The sequence below is a fragment of the Cervus elaphus genome, chromosome X (assembly GCF_910594005.1).
Source record: "Cervus elaphus chromosome X, mCerEla1.1, whole genome shotgun sequence".
NCBI classification, from domain to species: domain Eukaryota; kingdom Metazoa; phylum Chordata; class Mammalia; order Artiodactyla; family Cervidae; genus Cervus; species Cervus elaphus.
The window spans coordinates 120,851,866-120,867,439 of NC_057848.1; the positions used below are offsets into that span (position 1 = coordinate 120,851,866).

Here is a 15,574-nt window from a genome sequence, read left to right on the forward strand (position 1 = left end):
ACCTACCTACCCAATGAGAGTGCGCTTTGGTCTGAAGTCTGGCGAAACAACCGAACCGCTGCCCTGGGATAGGTGGAAAGCTCGGGCGCCCGTATACGTTTCCAGTGGGGGTGTGGCCCGGCAGGGGTTTAGCGATACTGCGCGGCCGGACGCCGGCGCCATGGAGGAGTATGCTCGGGAACCTTGGTACAGCGAGGGGCAATAGGTGTCGGGACTGTTGCCGCGGCGCCACGGCCAGGGGTGGGAGGCGGGTGGGGGAGGCACGGGCCACACAGCGCCACGTCCCAGACTCGGAAGACATTTAGACTTTTGTTGTCTTCTGCTCCTCTCCACTTGGTTTCTCTTACTCGGGCTCCGTTAAAAGGGGCCACAATTGTGTGCGGTGGAGGACGGACCACTCCATGTTTCCCTTGATTCCGTACCTCCCAGTCCCTCTGTCAAAGACACGCTGGTCGAATCCATTCCAGCCAGGGGGTGGTGCGGTGTTGAGTGGAAATCCCCTGGAAAAACGCATGGTTTTTCCCAGGTCGCTTTGGTTAATGGTGGCGGGGCCTGGATGAGCCTCCAGGCCATGACCATCATTGTGGTCATGGTGGGGTGCTGGGTCCTCCGCACGGTATGTGCTTGATTTTTCCCAGTTGTGCGAGGGTGAGAAGGGAAGAGGGCGTGGCTTTGTTGGACGTGCTCATTGTCGGAAAAAGGGGTGCGACCCCGTTCTGCTTTTAGGAACAGTGCCAACAACACCTGTAGCTTAATTCAAACGTGCCAGTTCCTTGCCTCTCATCAGTTCATTTAATCTTTGATAGTAGTCAAGGAGTTGGTTGATTCCTTGGTTGGCTGTGAAGGGGAGGTGTGGACAGGGCCAAGACTGATGTTTTCCACTCTTCGCATTATTTTTTGCTTAAATGAGGGGGGAAATAATCCCAGTATTATCTGAAGTGCTAGTTCTCATTTGGGTGACGAATTGCTCCCAGTTGGAAAGAGATCTTGTGACTTGGCATGAGGGAGCGCTCTTATTAACCTCATCCTCCCCTTCCTGCTTGCAGCCCATGGCGAATTGTGGATGATTGCGGTGGAGCCTTCACTATGGGTGTTATCGGCGGTGGAGTCTTCCAGGCCATTAAGGGCTTCCGCAATGCCCCTGTCGTGAGTCCTAGCCTTCCCTGGGTGCTGCTGAGGTCCTGCCCTGACCACATGGGATACTGTTCTGAAACTGCTTGGAACTGCCAGTCATGTGCACTTATTCATTCTGGTGTCTGCTTACCTACTGTATGCCAGGCCTAGCTCCAGGATCTGGGAGTTTGGGGGAACTGCAAACATGACCTCTGACCCTCACCCTGCTGGAGCTCTTCGGAAATGCTGTGCTGTCAAAAGGGTCATAAAACCAAAACTTAATTGTGTGCAAAGTCAGTCAGATTTTACCTAGAGTCAGATTCTGGGTGGGAAGCCTGGGAAAAGGGAAGTGACAGTTTAACTGGCAGGAGGAGGACAGCCTTAAAGTTGAGCAAATGCTTTTAATGTAACATAATCAATTCTGTCTGTCTGACAACACTCCCCTTTTCCCATCTTGGGGGATCTCATCAAATGTCATGACTTTAAATGCCATCCACTTGCCAAGGTCTCTGCAATTTCTCTATCTAGCTCTGTACCTCCTCTCAACTCCTGGCACTCTCTTTCCTGAATCTTTGTCCAGGTTTTTCCCTCTCATCCTCAAGGTCTCAGAACAAATGCCCCCTTCCTTTAAGAGGCCTTTCGTGTCCTCTCAGCCACTGTCATAGCTCTTTATCTTATTTCCTCTAGGGTCCCGATTGCTGCCTGAAGCTATCTTGTTTATCTGTATCCTTATTCAGGATCTGTCTCTCCCACTATAATGTGAGCTCTGAGAGGGTAGGGGCCAGGTATACCTTGTTCACTGCTGTATCCCTGCATATACCATGGCGCCTGGCACATCAGTGCTAAGTACTGAATGAATGAATAACTTCCTATCATAGCTCTGGGAGCACTTGTAGTGGGCCCTAGTTCTTGGCCACTTCTCCACATCTCTACCCTTGAGGCTCTTAACAGGTTTCCTGCCTCCATTCCTCTCTTAAAAACTAGAAACCTTATCTGCCAGTGACCTGAACCCTGCTCTGACTCCCTGTCTCCTCACTTTCCCTCAGGGAATTCGGCACCGATTGAGAGGCAGTGTCAATGCTGTAAGGATCAGAGCCCCCCAGATTGGAGGTGAGAGGTTTGGGGAGACAGGTGTGATAACAGAGTTGGGGATGCTTGCTCCTTGGAGTCTTAGACTGCAAGTTGAGGGTCCAGATTCTAGCCCCAACTCTGCCTGGGGCTTCCTGGGGGGAGTGATATTTCTCAGCCATTTCGTATGGGTGAGTTCTGGAGTTTAAATCCAGGCCCTGGCTCTTCCCTGATGTCTGTATGACCTTGGGCTAGTGGCTGAACCTCTCTGAACCTCACCTGTAGCATGGGAATGATAAAAGCAGTAACCTCCTCAATCAGTTTTGTAGTTTATGTAACTTACATAGTACTTACTAAGTGCTGGTTGCTTGCTAAGCACTTTGACAATATTAACTAGTATAAATTTTCAGAAGTCAAGTAACATGCAGTGTGTAGATCAGGTCGTGGCACATGGTAAGACTTCTGTAAATATTTTAACTATCATTGTTAACTGGCTCTCCTCACCCATTTCCTTCTCTCCGAAACCCAGGTCAGATTCCAATTCTATGTGGTAGTTAGGATGGTCAGAGTTGCTCTGTTAAAAGCCATATAGACAGGAGTTCCCTGTTGGCCTAGTGGTTAGGATCCTGGGTTTTCATTGTTGTGACCTGGGTTCAGTCCCAGGTTGGGGAACTGAGATCTTGAAGGTCCCATGACAGGGCCAAAAAAAGCCACGTTGAAGCAGACAAATCTGCTTGTAACCATGTATCTGCTCCCTATGAAGGTGAAGGGAGTGCTGATGGGGATTATAAAGAGCTTGAAGGAGCTACCACAGGGACAGATGGAGATTGTCCTCTAGGAGTTTGCCATCTGCCTTTATGTCTGGTTATTCTCCCCAGTCTTTGCCACAGTATTCAGGCCCTGGGAGTCCCTGAGCCATGGTTTCTCAGGACTCCCCATGGACACTGATTAGGCTTTGGTTCCCCCACAGGTAGCTTCGCTGTGTGGGGGGGCCTGTTTTCCACCATCGACTGTGGTCTGGTGCGGCTTCGGGGCAAGGAAGATCCCTGGAACTCCATCACCAGTGGCGCACTGACTGGGGCTGTGCTGGCTGCCCGCAGTGAGTACCCCAACCCCAGGCCCCAGCCTCTTCCACCCTGCTCTGCCTGTTCTCACCGCTCTCCACCCCCCCGCCCCCTTCTTTCTCCAGGTGGCCCATTGGCCATGGTGGGCTCGGCAATGATGGGGGGCATCCTGTTGGCCCTCATCGAGGGTGTTGGCATCCTTCTCACTCGCTATACTGCCCAGCAGTTCCGCAATGGTGAGTACCCAGTGAAGCTGGTCAGGGAAAGGTGGGAAATGCTCTGTCTTGTCTACTCCACTCACGTTTACCTGTTTATCTCCTCTCCAGCACCCCCGTTCCTGGAGGACCCTGGCCAGCTGCCCCCTAAGGAGGGTACCCCGGGCCCAGGCTACCCCAGCTATCAGCAGTACCACTGAGGAAGTGACCACCTATCACCGCCACTGTGGGAGCTCCTCCTCGGTCCCCTCCCCGATGATCTACCTCGAAGGGAGGGCTGGCTCCCAGTTGGCCTATGGGACCCTTGAGAGGGCCTCTATCTGTTCTCTTATCCCAGGTTGGGGGTGGGGCACCCCAGCTGCCCTGATGGATGGGTCCCTTTTCTCTCAGGGCACCCCAACCCCCACTCACATATGTAACACGCTGTCACCCCAATCCCTTTGCATGGCACTCTGATGAGTATTTAAAGCCAGTTTTGAAAATGCTTGTGTATGTACTCCTTGAGCCACCCCTAGGAGTCGCTCCCTAGGACAAGGGGCAGAGCCCTCTTCAGGGATGTGGGAACCATCACATTTGGAGTCACACAGAGAGTCGTCTCTAATAAAGGTTTGTGGATGAGTGAGTAGGAGGGGGTCTATGAATCAAGATGGGAATAGTACATGAATAAGGATGTGCGGGGGCCAAGTGGTGAATCACAAGCAGACAGAAGAGGAACGGGCTTAGAAAAGGAGTGAACACAGGTTGCTGGGGTGGAGGGGGTGGTTCAGCATGTGGTACCTCTTGAGCCCTCTCTTCTATGTCCCCATTGCCAAGGCTGAGAAATCTGACCTCACAACGAACAGTCTGCCTAGATAGCAGTCCCCGCATTTGTGAAGATAATTCCCCTCTCCATGTGGCTTCATCAGGGTCCTGGGATGGAAATAGGGATCCAGGAGACCCAGCTTCCTTGAAGAAGATACCTTTAGTTTCCTCTTCTGCACCACAGCTGTATTTTTGCTCTGTGATGCTCACTGTTGTCAGTATTTAAGAGTACCACAGAATAACCAGAAAATGAGTTTTCATTTGGGGGTGGGGTGGGGATTACGGGAAAGAGAACTTCCTGGATAGACTTTGGCCCCAAACACTGTCTCTTGTGTGCAGACACCTACATGTGTGGGGCAGACGCCTCCACTGGGGTTTTGATGGCCTCATGGGAGACACACAAACTGTCCCTTTTGTGCAAGCCATTGCACAGAGGTGGCAATGCTCTCTCTCTCACACAAAGTCACTCCCTGGGGGTGCAAATGCTGAGTTCTCAGGCCTCCCAAGGCCTCAGCAAGAACCTAGTGATCCTTGATGGTGGTAGAACTGCAGCACTCCTTGATGGACTCAGTGCCAGGTATGGGCTGCCGGCCCCGTGCCTGTAGCTCTCAATGTCACAGCAGGGCCCTAGCCTTGAATTTAGAGACTCCACCACCACGCGCCCCCGCAGCAACACAGCTGCCAGTGCAGGACCCAGTCTCCAGCCAGACCCAGGGTATCTCGGTCTGCAGCCCTTGTGTTTATAGGCCACTTCCGTCGGTCCTGCCCATTTGGTGCACGTAGGCCTCACACTTCCTGACTTCCAGACCCCATTCCCCACTGTTTCCAGACCCCACCCTACTTCTATCAAACAGGCACGCTCTAGCTCTTTTGAGCGCTGTTCTCCTGTCAGCCCTCTGTAATGTCCACAGACGTCTCCAGGATCCTCCCGCTCTGGTCCACCCTCTCTCCCACCCAGCCCTCTTAGCCTCCTGCAGGCCCTCTGTGTATCAGCCCCAGCTCTTCTGAGGCCCTGCCCCTGCTGTGTGTCCCTCAGTACATTTCAGTTCAGTCACTCAGTCATGTCCAACTCTTTGTGACCCCAGGCTTCCCTGTCTATCACCAACTCCCAGAGCTTGCTCAAACTCATGTCCTTTGAGTTGGTTATGCCATGCAAACATCTCATCCTCTGCTGTCCCCTTCTTTTGCCTTCAATCTTTCCCAGCATCAGGGTCTTTCCCAATGAGTCAGTTCTTGGCATCAGGTGGCCAAGAGTAATAGAGCTTCACCTTCAGCATCGGTCCTTCCAATGAATATACAGGACTGATTTCCTCTAGGACTGACTAGTTTGATCTCCTTGTAGTCTAAGGGACTCTCGAGTTCTCCAACACCACAGTTCAAAAGCATCAATTCTTTGGCACTCAGCTTTCTTTATGGTCCACTTCTCACTTCTGTGCATGACTACTGGAAAAACCACTGCTTTGACTAAGCAGACCTCTGTCGGCCAAGTAATGTGTCTGCTTTTTAATATGCTGTCTAGGTGGGTCGTAGCTTTTCTTCCAAGGAGGAAGCATCTTAATTTCATGACCACAGTCACCATCTGCAGTGATTTTGGAGCCCAAGAAAATAAAGTCTCTAACTGTTTCTATTGTTTCTCCATCTGTTTGCCGTGAAGTAATGGGACCAGATGCCATGATCTTAGTTTTTTGAGTGTTGAGTTTTAAGCCAGCTTTTTCACTCTCCTTTTTCACTTTCATCAGGAGGCTCCTCACTTCATCTTTGCTTTCTGCTATAAGGGTGGTGTCATCTGCCTATCTGAGGTTATTGATATTTCTCCTGGCAATCTTGATTCCAGCTTGTGCTTCATCCAGCCTGGCATTTCGCATGATGTACTCTGCATATAAGTTTAATCAGAAAAAAAAGAAAAGTTTAATCAGTGTGACAATATATAGCCTTGACGTACTCCTTTCCCAATTTGGAACCAGTCCATAGATCCATGTCCAGTTCTAACTGTTGCTTCTTGACCTGCGTACATATTTCTCAGGAGGCAGGTAAGGTGGTCTGGTATTCCCATCTCTTCCAAGAATTTTCAACAGTTGTGATCCACGCAGGTAAAGGTTTTGGTGTAGTCAATAAACCAGAAGTAGATATTTTTCTGGAAATCTCTTGCTTTTTCTATGATGCAGTGGATGTTAGCAATTTGATCTCTGGTTCCTCTGCCTTTGGGCTTCCCTTGTGGGTCAGCTGGTAAAGAATCCACCTGCAATGCAGGAGACCTGGGTTCGATCCCTGAGTTGGGAAGATCCCCTGGAGAAGGGAAAGGTTACCCACTCTAGTATTCTGGCCTGGAGAATTCCATGGACTATATAGTCCATGGGGTCTAAATCCAGCTTGAACATTTGGAAGTTCTTGGTTCACATATTGTTAAAGCCTCACTTGGAGAATTTTGAGCATTACTTTGCTAGCATGTGAGATGAGTGCAATTGTGCAGTAGTTTGAACATTCTTTGGCATTGCCCTTTGGGAATGGAATAAAAACTGACCTTTTCCAGTCCTGTGGCCATTGCTGAGGTTTCCAAATTTGCTGGTGTATTGAGTGCAACACTAACAACATCATCTTTTACGATTTGAAATAGCTCAACTGGAATTCCATCACCTCCACTAACTTTGTTCGTAGTGATGCTTCTTCCTAAGGCCCGCTTGACTTCGCATTCCAGGATGTCTGGTTCTAGGTGAGTGATCACAGTACCATGGTTATCTGGGTCATTAAGATCTTTTTTGTATAGCTCTTTTTTAAATTAAATTAAATTTATATATTTTTAATTTATTTATTTTAACTTAGGCTAATTACTTTACAATATTGTAGTGGTTTTTGCCATACCTTGACATGAATCAGTCGTGGGTGTACATGTATTCCCCATGCTGAACCCCCCTCCCACCTCCCTCCCCATCCTATCCCTCAGGGTCATCCCAGTGCACCAACCCTGAGCACCCTGTCTCATGCATCAAACCTGAACTGGCAATCTGTTTCACATATGATAATATACATGTTTCAATGCTATTCTCTCAAATCATCCCACCCTCGCCTTCTCCCACAGAGTCCAAAAGACTGTTCTATACATCTGTGTCTCTTCTGCTGTCTTGCACATAGGGTTATTGTTGCCATCTTTCTAAATTCCATATATATGTGTTAGTATACTGTATTGGTGTTTTCCTTTCTGACTTACTTCACTCTGTATAATAGGCTCCAGTTTCATCCACCTCATTAGAACTGATTCAAATGTGTTCTTTTTAATGGCTGATTAATTCCATTGTATATATGTACCACAGCTTTCTTATCCATTCGTCTGCTGATGGACATCTAGGTTGCTTCCATGTCCTGGCTATTATAAACAGTACTGTGATGAACATTGGGGTGCACCTGTCTCTTTCAGATCTGGTTTCCTTGGTATGTATGCCCAGAAGTGGGATTGCTGGGTCATGTGGCAGTTCTATTTCCAGTTTTTTAAGGAATCTCCACACTGTTCTCCATAGTGGCTGTACTAGTTTGCATTCCCACCAACAGTGTAAGACGGTTCCCTTTTCTCCACACCCTCTCCAGTATTTATTGCTTGTAGATTTTTGGATAGCAGCGATTCTGACTGGCGTGAGCTGGTACCTCATTGTGGTTTTGATTTGCATTTCTCTGATAGTGAGTGATGTTGAGCATCTTTTCATGTGTTTGTTAGCCATCTGTATGTCTTCTTTGGAGAAATGTCTGTTTAGTTCTTTGGCCCATTTTTTGATGGGTCACTTATTTTTCTGGAATTGAGCTGCAGGAGTTACTTGTGTATTTTTGAGATTAATTCTTTGTCAGTTGCTTCATTTGCTATTATTTTCTCCCACTCTGAAGGCTGTCTTTTCACCTTGCTTATAGTTTCCTTCATTGTGCAAAAGCTTTTAAGTTTAATTAGGTCCCATTTGTTTATTTTTGCTTTTATTCCCATTACTCTGGGAGGTGGGTCATAGAGGATCCTGCTGTGATTTATGTCGGAGAGTGTTTTGCCTATGTTTTCCTCTAGGAGTTTTATAGTTTCTGGCCTTACATTTAGATCTTTAATCCATTTTGAGTTTATTTTTGTGTATGATGTTAGAAAGTGTTCTAGTTTCATTCTTTTACAAGTGGTTGACCAGTTTTCCCAGCATCACTTGTTAAAGAGATTGTCGTTTCTCCATTGTATATTCTTGCCTCCTTTGTCAAAGATAAGGTGTCCATAAGTGCGTGGATTGATCTCTGGGCTTTCTGTTTTGTTCCATTGATCTATATTTCTGTCTTTGTGCCAGTACCATACTATCTTGATGATTGTGGCTTTGTAGTATAGCCTGAAGTCAGGCAGGCTGATTCCTCCAGTTCCATTCTTCTTTCTCAAGATTGCTTTGGCTGTTCGAGGTTTTTTGTATTTCCATACAAATTGTGAAATTATTTGTTCTACTTCTGTGAAAAATACCATTGGTAGCTTGATAGGGATTGCATTGAATCTATAGATTGCTTTGGGTAGTATACTCATTTTCACTATATTGATTCTTCCAATCCATGAACATGGTATATTTCTCCATCTGTTTGTGTCCTCTTTGATTTCTTTCATCAGTGTTTAATAGTTTTCTATATATAGGTCTTATGTTTCTTTAGGTAGATATATTCCTAAGTATTTTATTCTTTTCGTTGCAATGGTGAATGGAATTGTTTCCTTATTTTCTCTGTTTTCTCATTGTTAGCCACCTCTTGTTAATATCTTCTGCTTCTGTTAATTCTGTACTGTTTCTGTCCTTTATTTTGCCCATCTTTGCATGAGATGTTCCCTTGTTATCTCTAATTTTATTGAAGAGATGTCTAGTCTTTCGCATTCTGTTGTTTTCCTCTATTTCTTTCAGTTGATCACTGAGGAAGGCTTTCTTATCTCCTTGCTATTTGGTTTGAATGCTATTCTGCATTGAAATGGGTATATCTTTCCTTTTCTCCTTTGCTTTTCTTTTTTTTTTCCTTTGCTTTTCCTTTCTCTTCTTTTCTCAGCTATTCATAAGGCCTTCTCAGACAACCAATTTGCTTTTTTGCATTATTTTTCTTGGGGATGTCCTTGATCACCACCTCCTGTACAATGTCATGAACCTCCATCCATAGTTCCCCAGGTACTTTGTGTATTAAGTCTAATCCCTTGAATCTATTTCTCACTTCCACTGTATAATTGTAAGGGATTTGATTTAGGTCATACCTGAATAGTCTTGTGGTTTTTCCTACTTTCTTCAATTTAACTCTGCATTTTGCAATAAGATGTTTATGATCTGGGCCACAGTCGGCTCCCCGTCTTGTTTCTGCTGACTGTATAGAGCTTCTCCATCTTTGGCTGCAAAGAATATAATCAATCTGACTTCAGTGTTGACCATCTGGTGATATCCATGTGTAGAGTTGTCTCTTGTGTTGTTGGAAGAGGGTGTTTGCTATGATCAGTGCGTTCTCTTGGCAAAACTCTATTAACCTTTGCCCTGCTTCATTTTGTATTCCAAGGCCAAACTTGCATATTACTCTGGGTATCTTGACTTCCTATTTTTACATTCCAGTCCCCTATGATGAAAAGGACATCTTTTTTGTGTTAGTTCTGGAAGGTCTTGTAGGTCTTCATAGAACCATTCAACTTCAGCTTCTTCAGCATTAGTGGTTGGGGAATTGACTTGAATTACTGTCATAGTGAATGGTTTATCTTGGAAACACACCAAGATCATTCTGTCATTTTTGAGATTGCACTCAAGTACTGCATTTTGGACTGTTTTGTTGACTGTGAGGGCTACTCCATTTCTTCTAAGGGATTCTTGCCCACAGTAGCAGATATAATGGTCATCTGAATTAAGTTCACCTATTCCAGTCCATTTTAGTTCACTGACTCCTACAATGTCAATGTTCACTCTTCCCATCTCCTGTTTGACCAATTTCAATTTACTTTGATTAATGCACCTAACTTTCCAGGTTCGTATGCAATATTGTTCTTTACAGCATCAGACTTTACTTCCATCAGCAGTGATACCCACAACTGGGTGGTGTTTTGCTTTTGCTCTGTCTCTTCATTCTTTCTGGAGTTATTTCTCTACTCTTTTCCAGTAGCATATTGGGCACCTACTGGCCTGTGTTCATCTTTCAGTGTCATATCTTTTTGCCTTTTCATACTGTTCATGGGGTTCTCAAGGCAAGAATACTTGCCTTGAGATGTGGTTCACCATTTCCTTCTCCAGTGGACCATGTTTTAACAGAACTCTCCACTATAACCCATCCGTCTTGGGTGGCCCTACATGGCATGTCTCATAGTTCCATTGAAATAGACAAGGCTGTGGTCTGTGTGATCAGTTTGGTTAGTTTTCTGTGATTGTGGTTTTCATTCACAGAGAGCTTAGGCAACTGGCCTAAGATCACAGCTCAGAAGTAGAAACAAAAAGGGTTGAAGCAACTAGCGTAAGATGACATAGCTCAGAAGTAGTCTGAAGTCCAGCAACTTGCTTAAGATCACACAGCTCAAATGTGGAAGCACAGAGAGGTTTGGCAACTTTCCAAAGATCACAGCATAGATGTGGAAAAACTGAGAGGTCAGGCAACTTGCCTATGATCACCCAGCTCAGAACTGAAAGCACAACTTAAACAACTTGCCTGAGATCACGGAGCTCAGAAGTGGAAACAAAGAGAGGTTAGGCAACTTGTCTAACATCACAGAGCTCACACATGGAAGCACAGAGAGGTTAGGTACCTTGCCTAAGATGACAAGAGTTCAGAAGTGGACGCACAGAGTGTTCAGGCAACATGCTTAAGATTACACAACTGAGAAGTGGAAGCACAGAGAGGTCAGGCAAATTGCCTAAGATGACACAGCTCAGGTGGGGAAGCATGGAACGGTCAGGAAACTTAGGCCTTAGTTCACACAGATCAGAAGTGGAACCCTAGAGTAATTAGGCAACTTGTCTAAGATCACACAGCTCAGAAATGGAAACAGATTGAGGCAGCTTGCTTAATACCACACAGTTAAATTATGAAAACACAGAGATGTTATGCAACCTAAGATCACAGAGCTTAGAAGTGAAAACGGGAGGTTAGACAACTAGACTAAGATCACACAGCTCAGACGTGGAATCACAGAGAGGTCATGCAACTTGTGTAAGATCACACAGCTCAAATGTGGAAGCACGGGGAGGGTAGGCAATGTGCGTAAGGTCACACAGCATAGATGTGGAAAAACTGAGAGGTAGGGACCTTCCAAGATGATACAGCTCAGAAGTGGAAGCACCAAGAGCTTAAACAACTTGCCTACAATCACACAGCTCAGATGTGGAAACAGAAGTTATGCTATTTCCCTAAGATGGCACAACTCACATGTGGAAGCACAGAGATGTCAGGAAACTTAAATAGATCACACAGACCAGAAGTGGAAGCATAGAGAAATTAGACAACTTACCTAATATCACACATCTCAGACATTGAAGCATAGAGAGTTCTGGCAACAGGCATAAGATCACACAGCTCATTAATGGACACATGGAGGGTTTAGGCAACTTGCCTAAGATCACAGAGGTCTGAAGTAGAAGCATAGGCAACTTGACTAAGATAACACAGCTCAACACAGATGTTGAAGTACAGAGAGGTCAGGAAACTTGCCTGAGATCACACAGATAAGAAGCAGAAGCATGGAGAAATTAGGCAATGTGCCTAATATACAACTCAGGTGTGGAAGCAAGTAGAAGTCGTGTAACTTGCCTAAGATAACAGAGCTCAGAAGTGGAAGCAAAGAGACTTTAGGCAACTTGCTTATAATCACACAGCTGAGAAGTGGCAGCATAGAGAGTTCCGGCAACTTCCCTAAAATCACACAGCTCCAATGTGGAAGCACAGAGAGGTTTGGGAAGTTGTGTAAGAACACACAGCTCAGAAGTGGATACACAGAGAAGATAGGCAACTTGCCTAAGGTCACACAGCTCAGATGTTGAAGTACAGAGAAGTCAGGAAACTTGCCTAATATTACACTGCTGAGAAGTGGAAGCACAGAGATGGTAAGCAACTTGCTTAAGATCACACAGAAATGGAAGCACAGCGATGTCATGAAACTTGCTTAAGATCACACAGCTCAGAATTGGAAGTACATATAGGCAATTTGCCTTAGATCACACAGCTCAGAGTTGGGAGCACAGAGAACTTAGGCAACCTGCCTGTGATCACACAGCTCACATATGGAAGCACAATAGGTTAAGCAACTTGCCTAAGATGATAGAGCTCAGAAGTGGAAGCACAAAGAGGTCAGACAACTTGCCTAAGATCACACAGCTCATATATGGAAACACAGGAAGGTTAGGCAATTGCCTAAGATGACAGCGCTCAGAAATGAAAGCACCAAGAAGTTAGGCAACTTGCCTGAGGTCACACAGCTCAGATATGGAAAAACAGAGAGGTCCTGCAACTTGCCTATGATCAAACATATCCAGAATGGAGGCATGGAGAGGTCACACAGCTTGCCTAAGATCACACAGATCTTAAGTGGCAGCAAACAGAAACTAGGCAACTTGCCTTAGATCACACAGCTCAGAAGTGGAAGCACAGAGAGTTTAGACAACTTTCCTAAGTTCACACAGGTCAGAGGTGGAAGCACAGAGAAGTCAGGCAACTTGCCTAAAAACACACAGCTCCCAGTTGGAAAAACAGAGTTTTGCAACTAGGCTATGATAACACAGAGCAGAAATGGAAGCACAGAGAGGTCAGGCAAATGTCCTAAGATCACACAGCTCAAAAGTGGTATAAAAGTGAGGTCAGGCAACTTGTCTAAGATCACACAGCAGACATGTGGAAGTACAGAGAGGTTGGGCAACTTGTCTAAGATCACATGATACAGATTTGGAAGCATGGAGGTCAGGCAAGTTGAATAAGATTACACAGCTCAGAATTGTAAGCAGAATTGAAAGACAACCTAGGCAACTTGCCTAAGATCACTCAGCTCAGAGGCAGAAGCACAGAGAGGTTAGACAACTTGCCTAAGATTGCACAACTCAGATGAGTAAGCACAGAGAAGTCAGGCAACTTGCCAAAGATCATATAGCTCAGAAGCGGAAACACAGCGAGCTTAGGCAACTTGCCTAATATCACACAGGTAAGAAGTGATGCAAGGAGAGGTCAGGCAACTTGCCTAAGATCACAGAGCTTATATATGGAAGCACAGAGTTATCAATTGCCTAAGATGAGAGTTCAGAAGTGGATGCAGAAGAGGTTAGGCAACTTGCCTAAGATCGCCAACTCAGTAGTGGAAGCATGGAGAAGTGAGGCAACTTGCATAAGATCACACAGCTCAAATGTGGAAGCATAGGGAGGTCAGGCAATTTACCTAAGACCACACAGGTCAAAAGTGGAAGCACAGAGGTCAGGGACTTACTTAAGATCACACACCATAGATGTGTAAAAATGGAGTGGTCAGGCAACTTGCCTAAGATCAAACAGATCAGAAGTGGAAGCAAAGAGAGGTCAGGCAATGTGCCTAAGACCACAGAGCTCCTAAATGGAAGCACAGAGAGGTCATGCAACTTGTCTAAGATCACACAGCTCATATGTGGAAGCAGAGAGAGGTTGGAAATGCCTAACATGACAGAGCTCAGAAGAGGAAGAACAGAGAGGATAGGCAACTTGCCTAAGATCACACAGCTCTTAAGTAGAGGCACAGATAGGTCAGCCAACTTGCTGAAGATCACACAGATCACAGTAGAATCATCCAGATGTCTGGGAACTTGCCAAAAATCCCTCAGGTCAGATGTGGACACACAGAGAGGTTGAACAACTTGCCTAAGATGACAGAGCTCAGAAGTGGAAGCACAGAGAGGTTAGGCAAGTTGCCTAAGATCACACAGCTCAAATGTGGAAAAATGGAGAGGTCCTGCAAATCGCCTATGATCACACAGTTCAGAAGTGGAAGCACAGAGAGGTTAGGCAACTTGCCTAAGATCACACAGCTCACATATGGAACACAGACAGGTTAGGCAACCTGCCTAAGATCACACAGCTCAAAAGTGGAAACACAGAGAGGTTAGACAAGTTTCCTAAGGTCACATAGCTCCTAGGTGGAAAAACAGAGTTCTGCAACTTGGCTGTGATCACACAGAACAGAAGTAGAAGCATAGGGAGCTCAAGCAAATGTCCTAAGATTACCCAGCTCAAAATTGGAAGCACAGCAAGGTCAGGCAACTTGTCTAAGATCACACAACTGACATATGGAAGCACAGAGAGGTTGGGCAATCTGTCTAAGATCAGACAATGCAGATGTGGAAACACATAGAGCTCAGGCAAGTTGAATAAGATTACACAGCTCAGAATTGGAAGCAGAGACAGCTCAGACAACTTGCCTAAGATCACTCAGCTCAGAAGCTGAGTGCACAAGAAGCACAAGAAGTTAAACATCTTGCCTAAGATCTCACAACTCAGATGTGTAAGCACAGAGAAGTCAGGCAACTTGCCTAAGATCATACAGCTCAGAAATGGAAGCACAGAGAGCTTAGGCAAATTGCCTAATGTCACACAGGTAAGAAGTGAAGCAAGGAGAGGTCAGGCAATTTCCCTAATATCACAGAGCTCAGAAGTGGAAGCAATGAGGGTTTAGGCAACTTGCTTAAGACCACCAATTCATAGTGGAAGCATGGAGATGTGAGACAACTTGACTAATATAACAAAGCTGAGAAGTGGAAGCACAGAGGTCAGGAACTTACCTAAGAACACACAGCATAGATATGGAAATACTGAGTGGTTGGGATCTTGTCTAAGATGAAACAGATCAGGTTGGACACTTGCCTCAGATGACAGAGCTCAGAAGTGGAAGCACAGAGAGGTTAGGCAAATTGCCTAAGTTCACACAGCTCCTAAGTTGAAAAACAGAGAGGTTCTTCAAGTTGTCTATGATCACACAGATCAGAAGTGGAAGCACAGAGAGGTCAGGCAACTTGTGTAAGATCACACAGCTCATAAATGGAAGCACAGACAGGTCAGGTAACATGCCTAAGATCACACAACTCAGAGGTGGAAGTATGGAGAGATTAGGCAACTTGCATAGTATCAAACAGCTCAGACTTGGAAGCATAGGGTGTTTAGTCATCTTGGCTAATATCACACTGCTCAGAAGTGGAAGCACAAAAACAACAACAACAACAAAAAAAAGTGGAAGTACAGAGAGGTTAGGCAACTTGCCTAAGATCACACAGCTCAAGTAGAGGCACAGATAGGTCAGAGAACTTGCTGAAGATTGCACAGATCATAAGTGGAAACATCTAGATGTCTGGGAACTTGCCAAAAATCACT

The 15,574-nt window shown here is 45.6% G+C and overlaps 1 protein-coding gene across 2 annotated transcripts; it reads left to right on the forward strand.

The window, feature by feature from the left end:
- The first annotated feature begins 44 nt into the window (after nucleotides 1-44).
- On the forward strand, nucleotides 45-3,944 carry TIMM17B (translocase of inner mitochondrial membrane 17B). Of its 2 annotated transcripts, none has more exons than XM_043896081.1 (6): nucleotides 45-186; nucleotides 1,047-1,146; nucleotides 2,160-2,223; nucleotides 3,152-3,280; nucleotides 3,371-3,481; nucleotides 3,572-3,944. In XM_043896081.1, exons 1-6 carry the CDS (start codon nucleotides 161-163, stop codon nucleotides 3,658-3,660), a joined length of 519 nt encoding a protein of 172 aa, XP_043752016.1. In that variant the 5' UTR covers nucleotides 45-160; the 3' UTR covers nucleotides 3,661-3,944. The 2 variants fall into 2 exon arrangements, with proteins under 2 accessions (XP_043752016.1, XP_043752018.1); XM_043896083.1 differs by having other exon boundaries at nucleotides 109-168.
- The last annotated feature ends 11,630 nt before the right edge of the window (nucleotides 3,945-15,574 follow it).

What these genes read in the sequence shown, in the direction of transcription:
- TIMM17B (XM_043896081.1), top strand. Translation starts at nt 161, where the DNA reads ATGGAGGAGTATGCTCGGGAACCTTG. An exon ending in GGCTGTGCTGGCTGCCCGCA is followed by an intron (nt 3,281 to 3,370) that starts GTGAGTACCCCA and finishes TTCTTTCTCCAG; the next exon opens with GTGGCCCATTGGCCATGGTG. An exon ending in TGCCCAGCAGTTCCGCAATG is followed by an intron (nt 3,482 to 3,571) that starts GTGAGTACCCAG and finishes TCTCCTCTCCAG; the next exon opens with CACCCCCGTTCCTGGAGGAC.